The sequence below is a fragment of the Phaethon aethereus genome (assembly GCF_964289735.1).
Source record: "Phaethon aethereus genome assembly, chromosome: 21".
Lineage (NCBI taxonomy): Eukaryota > Metazoa > Chordata > Aves > Phaethontiformes > Phaethontidae > Phaethon > Phaethon aethereus.
This window is the reverse complement of record NC_138597.1, coordinates 6,499,009-6,519,761: the sequence shown is the minus strand read 5'-3', so window position 1 is coordinate 6,519,761 and position 20,753 is coordinate 6,499,009. Positions and strand designations below refer to the sequence as shown.

Below are 20,753 nucleotides of genomic sequence, written 5' to 3'. Positions count from 1 at the left end.
CAGAGGTCAGGTTCCAAGAGGGAGAATGAGCAATTACTCTTTATCAGGATACATGTGCATAGAGCTGTGGCTGTCTGTGTGCATAAACTTGTAAGAGAGCTGAACATCCCTACTGCAATTTAGGATTTAAAGCTTCCTGCCTGGAAATGCTGAGACTGCTTTTCAGCTACTGTGAGTAGAGTGTTGCTCCTCTCTTTGCGATGCAGCATGGCACTCTGCATCTGGTGAGCATCTTGCCATCTCCAAAGGGAGAACAGTACATATTTGAATATATGTCTTCATGCTGAGCCCAGAATACTCTCTGGTCTCTTGGAAAATTTGGAGATTTAGTTGCGCTTAGTTAGAGAGGAGTGTCAGAAGTATCCTTTTTTCCTCAACACAGTGTCTTCCCAAACAACCTGCTAAGGCACAACAGAAAGGGAGGGAATCCGGTTTAAATAGAACATTTTGAAGTGGTTTTGGGTTGGGGGAGCTGTGCAGATTCTGAAGATAGGGCCTTGCTCATTGAATTGTCTTTGGGCAGCTTTATAAGGCATGGAGGGCAGCCTTCTAAGAGCCAACTTCATAAGGAAGTGGCCTGTGGCATTTTGTTTCATTACTCTTTTAATTAAAATAAATTTGGTAGGAGGGAAAAACTCAGCATAAATCTTGACTGTTTTCTTTCATACTGGAATTCAGATGCCTTTGTCCTATGCCACCCTTTCCCCATCTTCCCTCATGGAACATCTGCCACCTTTGGGGCAGATTCCTAGGGCAGCTATCATTTCAACCTGTCATTTTAACCGCTGCCCTCTCTGCTTTCCTAGCTCCAAAGCCTTAAAGAGCTCCATTTGCAGCTTCACACTTCATATGAAAATAACGCTCATTTATACAAAAAGGATTCCAATAAAATCAGCAAGAGGAAAGGAAGAGTCTCAATTTTTATGGGCTACAATAAATATTTGAGTTATCCTCCTGTTGTGCAAAGAGAGAGGAGAGCTTCAGCATGGAGGCGGGGGGTGCTTTTCTTCTGACTGTGTGTGGGATGCATGTATGCAAGACTGCAGTATGGAATACATTTCTACAAAGGCTGAGGGCATAGTGTTGTAGCTTCCCACGTTTATCTTGTGTGTTGAACTAAACTGCCTTAAACCATACATGTAACGAGTTTGTATGTTTTTATGTGGGCTCAGTTGCTTCAGACAGAAGAGGGCCTGGTGTAGGTTGGACCACTTAGGAGAAAAACTTTGGAGAACTTAGCACTGGAACACACAGGCCTAGGAATTTTTTCCAATGGGAATTGAGGAGAGAAACGGTAATGTTTAAACCAGTCCTCCCTTCACAGATTCTGACCTTCCTGAATCCTTCCACTGCACCAAAATTGACAGGCCAGTCTCTGAAAGTGGAAGAATACAGGGCTATATAAAAGCTCCTTTGCAGGCTCGTACCTATTCCCCAATCTGGAGTAGCGGGGGAAGCAATTGTGCTGCTTGTTTGCACGGGAAGGGCGCATGGAGTGCCAAGGCAGAGCTCTCTGCCTCATTTAGTCCAGCTGGTAGATAACAAACAAGGGGCCATATGGCATCTCAACACCCTGATTTCTCTGGCTGCAGTGGAGCAGAGGTGGAATTACTGGCCAAAGGGTGGCTCTGCTCCAGGAAGCTGGGGGAAGCAGACCTTGCTAAAGGCAGACAAGCCAGGCTCTGTTAAGGTCAGGGAGGCATTCGGTGAGCATCTTCCTGTCAACTTTGCTCCGCGTTGCCTGGCTTCTCCCGCTCCCTTCTGTGCCTCCATGACAGCTGTATGATAATTAGCCCTTGCTCTAAGCTGATTGACTGTGAATAGGAGGCACGAGGAGGGGGTAAGCAAGTGGTCCCCAGAGGCCAGCAGGCTTCCTTTGCCTAGTGCCCCTTGCTTTGACAGGAGCCAACGGCAGAGCTTACAGCTTCCCAAAAAGGAGTAGGAGGGGTAAAGGAGAAGGGGCTGAAAAAGAAATCCCTCCTTCCCTGCCAGCCCACGGTGCTTAGCAGAGATGCTACTCTAGAGAGCGAACAGAGAGAGAGAGGACACACAGAGCTGCTCCCTGCTCTCTAGGCAAGAGCAGCAAAATCTCCCTTGCAGCTGGCACCATGAAGATTTTCGGCCGGCTTGAATACCTCCTGGTAAGGAGACTCCTGCAGGGTTGGTCGGACTTGGGGAGAAAGTTTAGAGAGGGCACCTTTCCCTTGGGGGAGCAAGGTTTGTGCCTGTAGGACCTTGCTCGCTGATGTGACCCGAAAGCAAGTACAGCTTTATTACTGCAGGAGAGCAAATGTGTTTGGTTCTGATTCTGGGATGACAAAGCTTTGGGGCAGGGCATAGATCTCTATGCATCATCTGCTGACAAGCTGCAGAGCAGGGAGATCATTTGGCATTAGGAAACACAAGAAACAAAAAGTCTGTAAATGGGATTTGGCCAGAATGAAAGCAAGCTGTCTGTGCAGAAGGGGAATGTAGGTGGGGGAGCCCTCCTCCAAATTCCATCTGCCTCTGAGGGTCTTGGGTTGTACACAGTATATACACAGAGGTAAAAACAGCCAAATAGAGAAAAGCTTGAAATATATTCAGGGACCAGAAGAGAACAGAATATGCATGCACCAGTGTTTGGTGGAAGGAGTGTGTGTGCATCTTTAGGGAATGTGAATATTCTTCTGAATTATTTTTAGAATTGAATAGCCAAACTAGTCACATATAATTTTTAACTCACCTCCAGGAGAAGTTCTTTTCAATACATGGATGTATACATAATGTTGCTAGGGTGTACATAATATTATTGCTAAATACTGAGCATCATCGGTTACTTAAGTAAAGAGGGCACTTTTGGATAAAAGCCTTTGTCTTCTATGAGGGAAAGCATGTGTTGCATGTGTTGTGGGTTATCCTAAATGGTATTGATTGAAAAAAATAACATGGAGGTTTGGTAGTAAGATGTTTCTCTGAATAGCTAAAAACACCTGAACTGAAATGATTTACTGGTCATGATTGTCTAGTTTTGATAGCGTTTTCTATCAGTAGAAATCAAAACATTGTACAGAAAAGGACAGTATCATTATTTCCACATTGAATTGATACACTGAGGGAGTAATGCTATGGCTTTTCAGGAAGGGCCATTGCCATAGTGATTGTATTTTAAAGAATTTTAAGGGAGTCTTGGTATTTTAGAGAAAGGTTCTATCTCTTCTCAGCCAGGTGTTGTGCCCTTTGGGATAGGAATGAACCTATAAACAAGAGCTTCCCACTTCAGTGGGTGTGCTCTGAGGCAGGGCTTCTTACTTAGAAGAACTAACAGCCCCCCACCCAAGGATTCCAGGCTGATAAGGGGCATCTTCATATTAAGTCTGTTCAGCGAAGCTGGAGGTTTATTTAATTTCATCAGCCGTTTTCTCTGCATGAAAGGCTGGCTTTCACAGGAGCAATTGGAAGAGCTTGTGTGGCCTCTGCAATGCAAGCAGTCTCTGTGCATGCTGTGTGGAGATGGACAAGGGGGTTCTTAACCGAGTGGGCTGTGAGGCAACCTTCAAACAGGGTTTCTTCTTCCCCCCCCCCCCTCCCCTTTTTCTTTTTTCTTCTTTTACAGGTCTGTTTGCCTGTGAGGGTTTTTGCTTTCCATTTGCTGGTTTGAGTGTCTCCATTGATGTCCTTTTTCACATCCCTATGGATGTGTCTCTTGGAATGTGTTACTTGGTTGTTGCTTCAGCAGCATTCAGTGTGCTCCCATGGAAACCGTTGTGATGTCATTTCTAAAAGAATATCAGTTCCCAGGCAGCCTCACGTGTAAACTGAGTGACAGGACTGAGGAGGAGAGGGGACAGTGAGACAAGATTGGTGTGATTTACTCAAAGTCGGTGAAGGAAAGGGAAGCAGATGATGGCAGAGATCTGGTTTCTTATTTTGGAAGACGTCCAGTTTATTTTACCAGTGTGTGATCCAACATGTCACTGCTGTTGCTAATCATGATTGCATATGCGGTTGTAGCCGAAGCCATTCAGATCCCAATCCTAGGAAGCCTTTTCCATGTCAAGCATTTTATATTACAGAGACAATGAGGTGCTAAATGCAGACTTAATAAATCAGTCCAAACTCATTTAGAGCAGACTTGCCTACTCAATGTACATTGCAACAATGGGAAGAATTCAGTAAGAGGTAGCTTGTTAAAATCATGCACTGAAATATCATGTGTAGCAGGAAATGGAAAAAAAGGGGACAAGAGAAAGTGTATGTGTGCACTCTCTTATCCTGCTTTGTCAAGGGTAAGATTTGAATCAAGACAGTTACTTTGAACGTTGTAGAATGGGTGACACATTCCTCCTCCACCAGCACATCCCACAAATTGTGGCTACAAGGCTGGAAGGTTTTTATTTCCTAGTTCCATGTGGAGTCAGACAGTCCACTGATGCGCTGCATCCCTTGTAGGAGTCACAGAGACTTACTGACGGCATAGTTGATGATGTGCTTGGCAAGAGCAGTGTCTGTCAGCCAGGACCCTTTGACATACTTCCCAGAATTAACAGGATCAAAATCTTTTTGTGTCAATAAATAGAACAGATACAGGGACACATGAAGGGCAGGTCTGCCAGTTAAGGGGATTCATTGTCATACATCTATGTGTATCCAGCTGTGGCCACACACTGATGTTTTAACACTATTGGCAAGATGATCTCCTGAGTTTCTAAGCTAGCTTTAGCCTGGAAACAGGCTTTAACCTGGAATCAGGTTTCAACAGATGTTCTTGTAACTTTTTCCAGAATTTGTCCTCCCTTTTTCAATGGCTGTCGTAAGAAATTTCCCTCTATGGGCTACAACAAGATGATGAGTCTAGGAGTCCATTTGTTTAAGCCCATAGTTTAAGCTTACTGTGGTGTGCTGGAAGTCTTGCAATTGCAGTTGCCGTGATTTTGCCTTTGAGCTAGCCGAGCCATTTCTGGGCATCTCCCTTCTGGCCTTAGCCTGGCTGAGAAAGGAAAAAATTATACTGATCAAGGGGATCATTTCTGGATTTTTTTTTTCACCCTCCCCTTTCCTTTACATCTTTTGTCTCTCAACACTCTCAGTAGCTTTGTAGCAATGACTTCAGGTGCTTCCAAGCAGAAGTCAATGGTATGGAACAAAGTGCCCCTGAGGATCAGACTGTTGCACGCCCCGGGGATAAGAGGCAGACTGGTCCTTATCCCTTGGATCTCTCCCTTGATTTGTACCTACTTTACAAATCCTGCTTACAGCTCTGGTGGCGTATTCTGCCCTGAACTGCCCTGCTGTAGTTCTGTTGGTAGCAGTGGAGTTGCTCAGGAATTGCACCAGCAGAAATATGAGCAGAATTTGGCCTGGGGATGTTTCCTAACCAATGAGAGAACAAGGAAGAGAAATATCTTCAAAATAATGCAAACACAAGCCATTCTTCCCAGCAAAGTGTTTTGATGTTTGGATATCATGGCTCTCTGTTAGCTGTATATGCGCTTGGTGTTTCTGTGTATAATTTTCTCTTTCTAAAACTGGGTTTGATGCAGGTTAGAGTTCTTTCAAAGGCAAGGAACAACTCCGTGTGCCTTCAGCTGTTCTGCTTTAGCCATCAAATTTAGAGAGATGTGGTACAATACAGACTCAATGAGGTTAAATGCACACCTGGCTTGACTCCACTGATTTTTAGTGGATTTACTCTAGTGACGCATATGGCCCATCTGTTCCTTCTGCACTGATCAGCAATATATCCTTCTTACCATCACACTGCTTGATTATATAAAGACAGCTGAAGAAGTCAGGTGATTATATTTATACCCTCCCCCTTATTTTTACCTCTTCCACAGTGAGGCACAGCTAGGTGGCCATTTTTATGACCGGTTTGGAAGGGCTTTGCCCTATACGTGCTGTGCACTTTTCAAAGTCCAGATTTTTTGCTGTTTGCATTATCTATTATAAAACAGTGCAGATTCTCATCAAATGTATAGAACTGTCACTTTGGAGCAGCTCTACAAAAATCACACGTTCAAATCTACGAGTTAGAGGAAAATTTCCCCTATCCTTTGTTTGCAATATGTACATGAAAGACATCTGCAGAAGAGAACCCCCATGGGATTCACCCTCTTATGGCAAGAAAATTTGGGGCTGAGCAGACCTCTCTTAATTGGGTGCTTTACAGCAGTTTCTACTGTCTAATTGGGCATCATGCTGTCTTTCCAAGAAATGACTCGGTCCTGTCCCATTACATCTCCTCCTCCTGTATCAGTATTATTCTTATTATGACACCTCCCAGGCAAGCTTGCATCTCTGAACATGAAAATAACTCATCTTAATGAGAGTGAAGTGCATGTTGCCTAGCAACACAGCATCACAAGGGTCTGCATATGCTGAGCTAGGAAAGGCACTTAAGTTAATGGGGCTGTGTTCACTGCACTGTTGTTTCTTTGAACCAAGCAGTACGGAAGAAATACTTGCACTCTAGAGGGGGAGGTGTGGGTAGAATACATCATCGGAGCAGAATCAGTGTGCAAAGAGACAATGTGCCTTAGTTCCCCAGGTTGGGGGGGGAGAGTCACTTAGGTTTCATGACCTAGTTTCTCTTGGGAAGGAGGCAGACCACTGCCCAGGGAGAAGGATCCCGCGTTCTGTGAAAGCAGCTGCTATTCTCTCTGCTCTGTGTCTTGCTCACCAGCTGTCAGAATCCATGAGCTCTATGTGGTGAATCAGTGCCAAACTTGACAAATCAGCTCTGACTGGTAGCATAGCACAGAGTATTGAGTGATTGCAGATTGGAGCTGACATATGATGATAGCTAATGAAAATGGAATTGATAAATCTTCTCCTCTAGAAACATCGTTTTCCTTGTGTGGAAAGGCTTGAGTTTATTTTGTTCCTGGCCCCTTGATGAACAGAGGGGTAGCAGCAGCGTTGCTAGCTCACTTGGCCAGTAAAAAGCACCTCTGTTGCTTTATTTCCCACTGCAGATGGCCCTGGATGTTGGGAATTTTTAGTCCTCATGATGATAAGCTACCTGCCTTTCTCCTTATCAGCTACCAGAGGGGGGAAATACAGCATGTATAGTACTTCCCTCCAAGTGATAGGGACAGATGAGCTTACTGGAATGAGGATAATTCATGACTGCTATTCATGGCTGCAGCCTGCTAAGGCATAGGGATATGCTGTGATGGAGAGCTCTGCCTGAACCTTAGAATCTTGACATAGATGTTTTTCTCTTCTTAATGCTTTAGACTCATCTCCATCTTGGTCCTGGAGAGTGCGGTCATGTTAGTCTCACTCTTTTTATTTGCAGGACTTCTCCTATGATGACTCAAAGGTGGAGTTTAACGTTGATGCCCCCAATGGAGTGGTGATGGAAGGCTACCTGTTCAAGAGAGCTAGCAATGCTTTCAAAACATGGAATCGGTGAGTAATGACTTATATTCCATTTGATATTTGGGCTATGACTCTGAATACAGCTAATACTGCCTGCACAGGAACACGCTTCACTTTTAGTAGGATCTTAGGAATGGTTAATCATCACTGGAAGGATTCTGAGCTATGTAGTTAAAAGCTAAATAGTTAAAATGAAGTTGGTTTGATAGTTTCTGCATACAGAGACTTTTCTTTTAGACCATTTTGCATGCAGGTTGAGGGAGATGGTCCTCTCTACTCAGCACTGGTGAGGCCACATTTGGAGTACAGTGTCCAGTTATGGACTCCTGAGCACAAGAAAGATACGGACTTACTGGAGGTGGTCCAGTGAAGGGCCACAAAGATGATTAAGGGGCTGGAACATCTCTCATATGAGGAAAGGCTGAGAGCTGGAACTCTTCAGCCTTGAGAAGAGAAGACTCAGCATGGGAATCTTATCAGTGTGTACAAATTCCTGATGGGAGGGAGTGAAGAAAAGGGAGCCAGGCTTCTCAGCAGTGCCTAGTGACGGGACAAGAGGCAATGGGCATATATTAAAACCATGAATTTTATCTGAACGCAAGAAACCGCTTTTCTACTGTGAGGATGGTCAGGCAGTGGAGCAGGTTGCCGAGAGAGCTTGTGAAGTCTCCATCTGTGGATGTTCAGAAACCACCTGGGCATAGTCCTAGGCAACCTGTTCTAGCTGGCCCTGCTTGAGCAGGAGGGTTGCAAGTCAGAGCAAGACAGTGCTCTGTCGGCTGCAAGTAAGGTCAGAACCTGAAGCCATGTTAGCCTGACACTGCATCTGAGTAAGTCCTCCCGAGAGAAACAGTGTCTCAAGAGAGATTAGTGTAGACTTATAAACACACTAACCTGGCTATGTGGTGCCAAGTCCGCTCAAGAAAAGAGGAGTAAGCATCTGCTTGATTGCAATGGTGTTTTAAGGCCACATAAATTTTCTACCAGCACGTTATAACTCACATGCTGAGCTTGCAAAGCCACTTGCTTTGCAGGTCTTTGATATCAGTGTGTTGGAGACGTGTATGTTAATCAGTGAAAGAGCTAGGTGCTGTGTAGTTTACGTAAGGGGTTATTATTTTCCCCATTCAAAACCAAGTATGCTTCTTTGCGTGAAGCTGTATATTCCTCTTAGGCTGCATCATGGAATGAGCCAGCTCATGTTTTGCTGCATCTTAGTAAATGCCAGGGAAAAAAAAAAGGAGTGCCTTCCACAATGGAAGAATGACCACGTTCCATGTAGGGAAGAATAGGGCACAATGCAGCTCGCGTCTCGCCCTGGGAAAGCTGTAAATTCGTAACAATTGAGAGAAATACCTTAACAGAGCAGAACATGCCACGAGTATCAAACCTGTCTATTCTGGGATGGGGAGATATGTGAGAGTGGATATATCAGCTGTGCTGCTGGGAGGTGAGAAATGGCTTTCTGTGCACTGACCTTGCTCTTAATAATTTATAAGTATTTAATCTGATTTCATTCACTGGGCATGCCAGGCTCATATGCCTCCTGTGCTAGTCAGGAGTCTCCACAGCTGTCAGAGACCTTGGGAAAGCCGAGGCAAAGGTTTCATGTTCTAGCCTTGCTCGATATTTGTGTGTTTAGTTTCCCTTGAGATAGTCAATGGGTTTCATATACCCTTCCAGTGAGTTTCTAATGCATTAAATCAATGCCTTTTTGACCTACATTTCCTCCTCTCGCATAACAGGGAAATGACACAATATTAAGCTATGTTTTACTTGGCCATGGGATACATTCAAAGTACACACCATAGCAAGGCTGAAACATGCTGTTGTTAGACTTTGGAATAAATAAACACTAAATGGTTCAGTGAACAGTTTGTAGTATGTACAGAAACTACCTGTATTTGCATGGAAGAAAGGCTTGAAATTATTAGAGATCTCTGAATTGGTTAGGTGACTCCCTCCTCTCTGAAGTTGCTTCTAGTACTGGAGGAACTCTCTCTGTCTAGTACTAGAATCTCCTCTAGTAGGGACATTCCAGGGCTGTTTCATTTCAATGTTGCTGTTGCACTGGGAAGGTACCTTAGCTGAATTTTTACCAACTTTTTAGGATTTCCTGCATGGTGTTTCCTAAGGAAAGTGTAGCCTTGGTCCATAGTCTGTCACATGGCTTCTTTCACTGACACCACATGTCTTTGCAGAGCAGAAAGTTGTTCTAAAATGAGTCAGGCTAATGTCAAGACCTGTGCTAGACTCTTGTGATAGAGATGAACAGTTCCCAGCAACTCCATTCTCCTGGCAGCTCCCCTGGCTGTGAATTCAAGGGTCATTCCAAACGGCCCTTATCCTGAAGGGAACGCCACCCTCTGGGACTTTCGGGTTTTCCTGATGCCTGAAGTAATGTTAGTGTCAAGGGCTACAAGTTTTCCCTGTCCCCTAAATACCAGCTATCCTCTCTGCATCTTCCTACATCCCAGTCATACACAGTCTGTATCCTCCCCACAGCCATCTCTTGTCTCCTCAGTCCCACCCACAGTCTTAGCCATATCTACCCACATCTTAGCTATTCACAGTTCCTGTAGCCTACTCATCACCTTCTCACCGTCACTCAGCTATTCACTGCTAGTGCCTCCCCCTCATGCGAATGGGAGGGGGCAGGCAAAGAGAACAGCAGAACCCACAGTTCAGGATGTCAGGCTAAGAGCCAGTACCAGGCAGAAATGCATGCTCTGGGGTGGTGAGCAGGAGAGCACAGCTGCCAGGAGCAGAGACCAGAACCTGAGACATAAACTTTCTGCTCGGCTTCATGTGACAGCAGAGCTCACTGAGCATGGACTACTACTGTCACAGCAGCTCAGAATGATGCAGAACCCCATCAGCTCATCAAAATGGGCTCCCACATAGAAGGGATGGCTTCCAGTTACCTGTATTTTCCCGTTTCTCCCCACATATCGAATCCTTTTGTTGTTTTTTTATCTCTGTTTAATATTTCAGCAATGTCAAAAGAAAAAAAATCCTGTCTCATCTAATTTTCCCAGAGAACCTAGTTCTTTTGCAAATAGAGTATGTAATACACGTGCTAAACAACAGCTTGCTGGAAGCCTCTCTGATTCTTTATGCTCAGGTTTTCCAGTACCTTCTTCCTGAAGCTTAGTGATGGTCATGGCTTCCACTGCCCTCCATGAAGATGATCACGTTGCTAAACCTTACGCTGTATCTTGGGATGAGGAAGTGACTTGGGGGTATGGATTTAGCACTGAAGACTAAGACACCAGGGAATTACCTCTATACCTCGCGTGGACCTTCTGTAACTTGTATTTTAATGGCAAGCTGCTAGCTGGTGATTTGTTGCCTCCTAAGAAGGTAGACTCCCTTCACACACACCTGTCCTTACTCTAGCCATAGGAAACAGGGCCTTTGGCATTGTTTGGCCTCCCGTAGGGTGTAGTGGGTACAGAGAAATCAACCTGGTGGATAGCATAGCCTATATAAACAGCAAGATGTGCAACTTATTTGCCTTGTTTTTTCCAACACTGTTTGTAGAGCTGACAGTTAGCAGGGCTTTCTGAGATAGGTTTTTCTTTTTTCCCCACTTGGAAGTTTCTTCGTGATGTCAAGGAATTTCTGGCTTGCCTTATGACAGTCTGCTTGGAGAGGCAGCAGGCACGCTGCATCTGGCATGGCATGTGCAAGTAATCCAACTTTACTAGTAAATGTCAAGTATGCCCACTGTGCACATATGCAAGTACAAGTATGTCCTAACCAGTGCAACATGTCCTACAAGCACTGGATTTACTACCTGCACCAGGGGCTGGTGTGCACACACAGACTTCTGCCCCAGAAATCCTAGGCAGTAATATGGGACTGCCCTACTCCTTTGTTTCTTCCCTTCTTTCCTTCCTTCTTGCTATACATTGGCGTATCTAGAACACTTGCCATTACAGCGTCTCAATGCCAGGAGTCATTCCCTAAGGCTGTAAATCCTTTGTTCTCTGAGGGTGGGCACTGGAGAAGTGTGAGCTTTTCTTATGACATTACTTTCCAGCTTCTTGGAATAAATTACACTCTTACTAATGCAGAGATATCCTGCTCTGCTGCTGAACGAACTGCCTCTCTGTAGCTCAGCTGTTCACTTGTTCTGATGTCTGTCTTCCCTCAGGAGGTGGTTCTCCATACAGAACAGTCAGTTGGTGTACCAGAAAAAGCTAAAGGTCAGTGGGGCTACCCCAGATGACACTGGCAGATTAGCCAACTTGTCTGATATCCTGCTTTGCTGGGGACTTCTCTACCATGGTGGGGGAGTGGGGTGGAAGGAGCGGGGAGGGGAATTGTATCAGAGGGACAGCAAGCCCATTCAGGCATTGTTGTGCTCCGAAGTTAGACTGTACTGAGAACTAAGTGGAAGCAGATGGTGTTTGTGGTGATCGAAATCCTCCTGTTCAGCAGAGGAAGTTGAGGTCCCCAGTAAGCCTGCCACTTCATGTGCATGTTGTCCTATGCTTTGATTCTGTATAACCCCTTCCTGTTGCCCTAGAGTTACCCAGTGGTGGGCTGGCTCTGCTCTTTCTAGACTCAGCATATGCTAACCAGTAGGGATTGGAAAGGAGTTTTCTGGGAAGCCTGATTTATGACACAGATTTAGGGACCCAACAAAGCCACCTGTTCTTAACCTTTCAGGATGTCCTCACGGTAGTGGTGGAAGACCTGCGGCTCTGTACTGTCAAGCCATGTGAAGACATAGAGAGGAGGTTTTGCTTTGAGGTCGTCTCACCTACCAAGTAAGTTTGGTGGCTTCCCTAGGCCATCCTCAATAGTAGCTGGACCATGGATGGAACAGCAAGAGATTAGATTTGAGCAGATGCTGCCCTGGGCTATTAAACAGTGACTGGGAGATACCATTTCCTGTACTGCACAGTCCCTACAAAGTTCATTAGATAAGATTCATTCATCATCTGGCATAAGCCAGATCTAGGCCATGCGTACCTAATATACATATAGACAGTGAAACTGGCAGTGGTCAGCTTTTCAAAACAGCTAGCACGCCTGCCTGGAATTTTTGAAGAGGGAACACCTCTGACAGTGCAAGCTTGTAGGATTAATTTTGCCCCTTTGCCTGTCAAATCAAGGTGCTGCCCCCATTGGAATGCTGAGGATGAAGCGGAACAATTTTGACCAAAACGTGCACCCTGTTCTTTTGCTCGTTCCAACTCATTTCCTTCCCTCACAGGAGCTGCATGCTGCAGGCTGACTCGGAAAAGCTGCGTCAGGCCTGGATTCAGGCTGTTCAGGCTAGCATTGCTTCTGCATACCGGGAGAGTCCTGACAGCTACTATATTGAAGTGAGTGAGGGGTCATGAAAGATCTATAATTGTGTCTCAGAGCCCTGATAGTGGGCTTTTGGGCTGTGGCAGGTCCAGTATCCATGGGTGGACAATATTTGGAAATACTCTGCCCTCAAGGAAGGGAGCTGATGTCAGTGCTAACTCAAAGGCAACAGTTGTTCATCTACCAAAGTCCCACTTCCCTCAACCCAGCCCGGTGAAGGCAAGGCTTTAAATCAGTGTTGTCCTGACATCTTCACTTTCTTGCCGTCACTCTCTGGATTGATGTCACCCTAGAAATTATGTTCCCCTGGAAAGAGCTTGCTCCCTAGCTGGGACAAGTGCAAGCAAGGGCCCATGATAGCAAGTACTTTGCCAGGCGATGCTCGGCGCGCTGCCTGCACTCCCGGAGCAGGCATGGGGTGCGGCGCCGTCTTGTGGCCATAATGGAGGTTAATGAGGCTTTACCCCTTCCCTCGTTGGGCTACGCCTAGTTTATTCTTGTTCACGTAATGCTTCCTGTCAATGCCTCTGCTATGCAAAACTCTGGTTTGTTCCACAGTGCTTTGCAGAATCCTAGAAGCCTTTTTTTCCCTGCAGAGGCTGGACCGGACTGCTTCCCCATCAACTAGCAGCATTGATTCTGCTACGGACTCCCGGGAGCGCAGTGTGAAAGGAGAGACCATCTTGCAGAGAGTGCAGAGCATTCCTGGGAATGACCAGTGCTGTGACTGTGGTCAGCCGGATCCTCGCTGGGCCAGTATCAACCTGGGCATTCTACTGTGCATTGAGTGCTCTGGTATCCACAGGTACTGCATGCATGTGTGCTCTGTGCTGCCTGCCAGGGGTGGATTGCAAGCTCCTGGAAAAAACAGCGGAGCCTGACTTACAACTGACTATGTTTGTGCAGATAGATTCAAAAGTAATTGCTTGCTGCGGTACCTTTATGTGCAGGTACATCTGTGTATGCATATGCATAAAACTCTCTGCTATAGCTGCATCTGCTATGATGCATGAGCAGTTCTGTTTTGAGGCAGGTAACCATTTCCGTTTTCTTTCTTTTGTATAAATAGGAGTCTGGGCGTTCACTGCTCCAAAGTCCGATCTCTCACACTGGACTCCTGGGAGCCAGAGTTACTGAAAGTGAGTGTTGGCTTTTAATGACAAGAGAGAGACTCCCTCCATGCCCACCATTAGTCTTACTCGGTGGCAGGCTAGACTAGAAGGAGGGTAGCTACTCAGCTGAGGATTTCATTCATTCCCTATTGTATTGCAGCTGATGTGCGAGCTGGGGAACAGTTCCATGAATCAGATTTATGAAGCGCAGTGTGAAGAGTTGGGACTTAAGAAACCAACAGCAGGGAGCTCCAGGTGAGTCCGAGTGCCTCACTGGTCCTCTCAGTCCTGCGGAAAGCTGCCTATCCACACAGCAAACCCAATACTCTAAGCTCTCTGGAAAGTTAGATTAAGAGTGTGACTGGCGCTTCACTGAGGGCCCAAACTATCTCAGGTACACCTACCTCAGCCCACTCCTCTGCAGCTAACCTGAGCTTGACTTCCAAAATGGTCAGTGGGGCATTACCAGCCAACAACCTGGTGAAACATGCTTGGGAAAGAGGGCTTGCTGGGTTTACACCTGCTCTGAGACCTTACAAATACATGTAACTGAAGCACATGGTGTTGCCTAGGACTGAACATCACGTTTGACTCTCAGCTCCACACTATGCTTAGTTTTGCTTTGAAATGGGAAATATTTTTAGGCTTGAGAAACTCTCCCTTCTTAATACAGGCCTCAGTGATTTTTAGGGTTCAAAACCAGGTTGATAAAACGACCCAGAGCAGCTTTGTCTCCTTGTGGCTGTTTGCTTTAGGCGAATCGTGTGACCTTGTGTACAGCTTTATGCTGGTCTTCTCTTAGGCAGGACAAGGAAGCCTGGATCAAGGTGAAATATGTGGAGAAGAAATTCCTGAAGAAGCTGCCAAATGGGGAGACTCTAACAGAAAATGAGCGGAAACCTCGACGCTGGTGTGTGAAGAAGTGCCAGAGACACAACAGCACCACAAAAGCACCCACGGCTCGTAGAAAGTACCGCCATGAAGCAGGCAATGCATCACCAGCCATGTTGTCATCAGGTGGGAACCTCGCTTGCCCCACTCCCCGTGCAGAGCTGTGTTGGCCTGCCCTCCACTCTTTGTAGGTGTGTACACAACTGCCCTAATAGCATGTGTGGCCCTGTCATTCTCTAGGACCTGGAGCCTGCCAGAGGTATCAGGAAAAATGCTGTTACACAAATCATGTTGACATAGGTCTTTAGATCCATTTCCTAACATTTTCCATCTGTTTAAGGAGGTTCTTGTGGCTAAAGGAGGTCATTGTGCTAGGGTGATCCAGCAACTTCTAAGCTTGCTTTGTGCGTTTGCTTTTGTATTCCAGCTTCCTGCTTTTAAAAAAGTCTCAAATCCTTTTATTTTTACCTGCCTGGTCTGTAAGAGAGGGTTCTGGCTGTTCAAAATGCTCTGGGATGACTAGGTCTGCAGTGTATCCCCACCTATGGTCAGGTCTTTGTTATATTTTGAAGGTGTAAATGGGTACCACGTACGTATGGCGCTGGACATGCAAGCTCAGCCTCTGTAAATACAGCTGTAGAACTGTGTCTCATGTGTTCATCTGTATGTTATTAAGTATGCATTTCCAAATCTTTCTGTGTAAAATAGCAGCTACGCTGGAGAGGAAGTTCCGTCGAGATTCCCTCTTCTGCCCTGATGAGCTGGACTCTCTCTTCTCCTACTTTGACACTGGTGCTGGCTCTGGCCCACGCAGTAAGTACGAAGAAGGAAAGTGTCTCTGCTTCTGGCACGCTTTACCTCACAGCTCCTCTAGGGCATGTGCATTGCACCAGACCTAAGGCAAGGTATCGGCCTCACTGGAGAGAGGGTAAATATTTCAGAAGAGTGATGGGGACTCAGTTGCACAAACTCCAACCCGTTGCTCTTTTATTGCACTTCTTATTTTAATATCTTATCCAGTCAGTCCTCAGTGTTTGCATTCTGGTGGATGGGATTTTTTTCCCAACATCTTTTACTCCCAGACTATGCATTCCATTGGCTTTTTTCTGGTTTTAGTTTTGGCTTTTATTTTTTTTCCTTTTTTAGCAAGTCTTACTGCGGACAATTTTTCTTTTTGTGTTTGTGACAATAAACTCCCCTCATATTCCGTCCACCTTCCTCTAGGTGCCAGCCACATCTCTATGCAGCATCCGCTAACAGGCCCATGGAGTGGCAGTGGCATTGGTCCCGGTGGGAGCGGTACGCCGTTCCTCCTGGACGGAGGTAAGGTGACGTTCTGGGAGCTAGCAGCAAAAGAGACACCCAAATTTTACTTTTTCCAAACCAATCTTCAGAGGCAGTTATGCATTTTCTTTCAGCCAAATGATTGGAACCCATACATTTGTGGGAAAGACAGGCTGGTAGGCTTTTGCAAGGCAGAAAGCTTCCTAGGGCTTCCAGAAGTCAAGTTACTACATCTTAAAGGAACAACTGTCTGTCAGATGAGATAATGGATCCAATCCTGTACATGTGGGATCTCATGGCAAATAGGAAGTAAGAAGTGTTTACTTCAAATGCCCCACATCTGTCACAGGCTAGGCGAGTGGTCCATTGTCATACTCAGCTGAGGAGTGGTAACTTTAAAACTTAGCTCAGCTTCTTGTTATTGTATGAACTTATGAGAAATATTTAAGGTCCTGAGTCAGCACAGCAGAAAATCACAGGCTTTCCTACAAGTACATGTTATCTCTTGAAATCAATGGAGAAGGTGCGTTAGTGCTTGTTTGAATCAGTGCCTTAAGGGCTATTCCAGTTTCAAGGAATTCATTATTAGTCAACAGAAACAATACTTGGGAGATGCAGGACTTCAGAGTTGCTCAACAGCCTTACCTTGCTCCTGTGGAAGAAAATAGGAATTTTATCACTGATTCAGTGGGAACAGGACTGGGAATTTGATGTATTAATATTCATGTGATATGAGCCAGATCCTCCTTTTCTGCTTTGATGTAAATCTAGAGTAGTGCCATGTGGCCTCATTGGAGTCACTCTGTACTTGTACTGATGTAATGGAGAGCATAGTCTCACCAAGCAGCGTGTCTGCTTTCTACAAAAAACAGCAATGATTTTTCTGACAGCAAATCCAAAAAAATGATACGCATGATATGTGCCACTTTAAACCTTTCCTGTTGTAGCTTCATTATCTCCTTTGGCTGTTGAACAGTGCTGAAGGATTACTTGTGAGCCATGGTTTCAGGACCACTGATTTAGAGATGGTTCTTTGTCTGGAACCTAGGTGTAGCTGCTCTGAAGATTTCAGCAGACAGCCTTTAAGGTTAAGGTGTCTTGTTCGCTATGGTTTTCAAGGCTCAGATCTTTAGTTCTTGCAGGCTTTCCTGCTGTTATACTTTGCAAAGACTACTCAGCTCATATTTTAGAAACACTTTGACAGCTACAGCCTGGCTTGTTTTTCTTTCTAATCACAGTGGTTTGAGTGCAGGTCTTGGGGTAGATCATGGGGACTTAACCTCTTGAGTTCTGGGAGAACAGACACTCCCAGCCCTTACTGTCATTGGGAAGTTAAAAGCAGAAGCAGCTGAGTCCAGCCAGAGTTCTCAAGGGGGCCAGGCATCCCTCAGGACAAAGGTGATGGGCAATCCCTGTTCCCGCAGGGACAATTCCTGCACATGCTTCTTCCTTCCTTTTTGTCATTTTCTTCACTGCTTTTGGGTGCAAGCTGGAAAACGTACAAAGTTGCTCTGCCACTGACATATTGTGTGTCCATGGACAAGTTGCTTAATCTTTTCATGACTCTGTTTCTTGTATGTAGTCAGATGTCTTGTAACATTCACCAGCTAAGCAGGGAAAGTGGGAAGCACTGTGGGGAAAGGGAAGGGATGTCTGTGAAGGTGAGTGAGCTAGTGGACAATGCTTTAAGAGGTTGGCTTGAGGTATTCACTAGTGATATTATTTGGCCCAGTCGTGGTCAATAATCTGTCACAAGAGGAATGCGTTGGCAAGTGCCCCAGTGACAACTGAAAAGCTCTGGGGAGAGCACGGATAGAGTGGAAACTGAGATTATTAGTGCTAAAAGCAGAGGAGTGTCTTTACTTTCTTATGACACCACATAACCTGCTGCAAAGCTGTCTCTGCTGCTGCTCTGCTCCAGTCTACGTCACAGTGTCCCTCATGGATTGCAGCAAGGGCTGTCCTCAACAGTCCAAAATGCCATGACAATGTTGGAGCATCCCTGCATGAAGGGCAGCGTGGGGACATGGACACTATAAGGCTTTGCAATTTTTCCTTGGGCAGTTTTCCTGAGTGGGGCTAAATGGGATAGCAGTCCCCCTCTCCCTTGCCAGCAGTGCCTGGTGCAATGTGTGTGTGACATTCTGCGCAGCCCTTTTCCCCTGTGGTCTCAGCTGTGCCTGGTACTGGAGTGCCTGTGTATTAAAATGGGCTTGGTTTGTCTTCTGTTGGCCCTGCAGGTCTGAGCAGTGACAGTGGGCTTGGAGGAAGCACAGACGGCAGCACTGATATCCTGGTGTTTGGCTCTGTGGTGGACAGCGTGACGGAGGAAGGTGGGTGTCACAGGCTGTTGATGGAAGTGTGGCGAGGCAGCTAGTGCTAAGACAGGATGGATGGTTAGGAATGGATGGTCTTGGTGCCAAGAACAATCGGGAACGTAAGAAATTGGAAACGCGAAGCTTTTGGGTCATCTCTCTCCATTGTTTTCTGCCTCTTAGAGTGTGAGGTGTCGGAGGAGTCAAGTGGTGAAGCAGAGATTGAACAGGAAGCATCAGATTTGGAGGACCTGAGGGAGCTGCATCCTGGCTTGTTGATCTACAAGGCAGCACAAGCCCGAAACCTGCCTCTCATGGCAGAAGCACTGGCACATGGTGCTGAGATCAACTGGGTGAATGATGAAGATGAAAACAAAACTCCTCTGATTCAAGCTGTGATGGGGGTACGTTGTGCTGGTGGCTGGGAGGCCACAGTTGAGAATGTGAGGTCTTGACTCTAGTTCAGAGTGCACTGACAACAGGCAACTTTCAGCCTGGTACGTGCTCGTGCATCCTCTCAGTACTGCTGGCTGAATTTATCTAGAAATTCTCTTTTACCTTGCCAGGGCTCCTTGATAGCCTGTGAATTCCTGCTGCAGAATGGGGCAGATGTTAACCAAAGAGATATCCGAGGCCGGGCTCCCTTGCATCATGCAACATACCTAGGGCATACCGGGTAAGTTCTTTGCACGTTGCTCTGACATGCTCCATCATCCTTGGATTGAGATTCAGCATTAACACTGAGAGTCATGGGGTGAGGTTGGGCAAGGAAACTGGGTTTTGGTGAACTGGTTATTTGCAAAACGTGCCTTTTTATATCACATCAACAACTTGATTGCCTTAAGGTAATTGCCCTCGTGATGACAGATCAGGGCCCCTGTACACCCATTCCTTTCTCCATGCCACTGCAGTGTTTCCTGATTTATTTTTTTTTAGACCAATATAAGTGAAGCTATGCCTTCCTATGGAAGGACACTGCCCTCTGCCCACTCCCATGTGGGGTGGGAGAACTGGAATTTCTGCTCAGATGGTCTTTTCTTTCTTCTCTGCAGTCAGGTCTGCTTGTTCCTCAAGCGAGGGGCGAATCAGCACGCGGTGGATGGCGACGGGCAGGACCCGCTCAGTATTGCTGTCCAGGCAGCCAACGCAGACATAGTCACCTTGTAAGTGCAGCCAGGACTTTCCAGCGCCTGTGTACAGGAACACTGCCTGTAATAGCCGTCAGGGAAGCATTAACCAAACCTCTCTCCTTTGTGCTTTCTCTGTTTCACTCTAGGCTGCGTCTGGCTCGGATGAATGAGGAAATGCGAGAAGCAGAGGGCCCCTTTGGACAACCAGGTCAATATCCCAGCAACAGCCCTACTGAGCTGCAGTACAGGAAGTGTATACAGGAGTTCATCAGCCTTAATATAGATGAGTGTTAGTGAAAACTCCCCCACCTCCCCTTTGCTGTCTTGAAGTTGGGCTGAATTTCTAGAAGCCCTGAGAGCCCCATCCTTGGTATATTGGTGTTTCTTGCAGATTGGTCTGTTTTTGATGCCTGCACATATAGGTTGACATGCACACAGGAAGGAAAAGGGGTCTTTCCTGTTAGGGTTAAGTTCTCATGCTTGACTACTGGATGGTTGATTTTGTGTAGGAGACTCCTAGGGCATAACCACAGACCATGGCATGTGGAGTTGAGTGTGTGAAAAGTATGGGAGACAAGTTTAGCATTAAAAAAAAAAAAAAAGAGAGAGAGAAAAGAAAGAGAAGAAAAGGAAACCCTCTATCACCAGGAGAAACCCACCAAGCCAGATCAGATGAACCTGTCTCTGCTTCAGTGTAGTTGCCATGCACTGAGTTCTCGTCTGAACAGTTTGTTTGGAAGGGATTCTGATTCTCATGTGGAGCCTTCGTTCCTGGCAGCGTGACCAGCAGCCTGCTCTCTTATGGGACTGCTGCAGCATCTGAGAGCTGCAGGGGCCAGTTTAGAAAACTAAAAGATGACCTCTAACTCAGGAGCAGGCTGTTTTGCAGGACAGAGATATTTTGCTCCAGAAGGCACAACAGAAGGGGTAGGATTGAGAGCGACGGCTACTCACCTTAATTGCTCTCAGGACTATACCAGCCACGTTCCCCTTGTTTTTGCCCTTGGTGGTTAGCTGGTCAAAGCCATAGCTCACCTGCTTCCTGGGCCAACATGCAATCTGCACAGTGTTACGGAAGCAGCAGTGCTAATTTTTTGAGGCTGGGAGAAGCTTGTCGCGGGCGATGGGCTTTGTGTCAGGGAAGAAAAGCCACATCCAACTCCCACTGCCTAAATGGCTGGCTGCACGATGCAATTTGACTTTGATTCAGTTTGTTTCCTGGTCGCTTCAGATTTCTGACTTAGCATCTCTGTCAAGGAGACTTCTGCTTGCATGTGTATCCCTCTGTGCTCTCCCCCAGCATGCTGAAGCATGTGAGTAGGGCATCTCAG

The 20,753-nt window shown here is 46.1% G+C and overlaps 1 protein-coding gene across 1 annotated transcript in view; it reads left to right on the top strand.

The window, feature by feature from the left end:
- Positions 1 to 20,371, top strand: part of ACAP3 (ArfGAP with coiled-coil, ankyrin repeat and PH domains 3) — a gene marked incomplete at its 5' end in the record, with an annotated part of 90,891 nt that extends 70,520 nt beyond the window's left edge. The window contains 14 exons of the mRNA XM_082009466.1: positions 7,262 to 7,395; positions 11,525 to 11,576; positions 12,043 to 12,143; positions 12,593 to 12,704; positions 13,287 to 13,495; positions 13,760 to 13,829; positions 13,963 to 14,057; positions 14,605 to 14,819; positions 15,402 to 15,506; positions 18,218 to 18,310; positions 18,476 to 18,696; positions 18,859 to 18,968; positions 19,345 to 19,455; positions 19,569 to 20,371. Coding sequence (XP_081865592.1) covers positions 7,262 to 7,395; positions 11,525 to 11,576; positions 12,043 to 12,143; positions 12,593 to 12,704; positions 13,287 to 13,495; positions 13,760 to 13,829; positions 13,963 to 14,057; positions 14,605 to 14,819; positions 15,402 to 15,506; positions 18,218 to 18,310; positions 18,476 to 18,696; positions 18,859 to 18,968; positions 19,345 to 19,455; positions 19,569 to 19,716 — 1,776 coding nt within the window. The 3' untranslated portion in view covers positions 19,717 to 20,371. The remainder of the gene's footprint in view (positions 1 to 7,261; positions 7,396 to 11,524; positions 11,577 to 12,042; positions 12,144 to 12,592; positions 12,705 to 13,286; positions 13,496 to 13,759; positions 13,830 to 13,962; positions 14,058 to 14,604; positions 14,820 to 15,401; positions 15,507 to 18,217; positions 18,311 to 18,475; positions 18,697 to 18,858; positions 18,969 to 19,344; positions 19,456 to 19,568) is intronic.
- Positions 20,372 to 20,753: the final 382 nt, after the last annotated feature.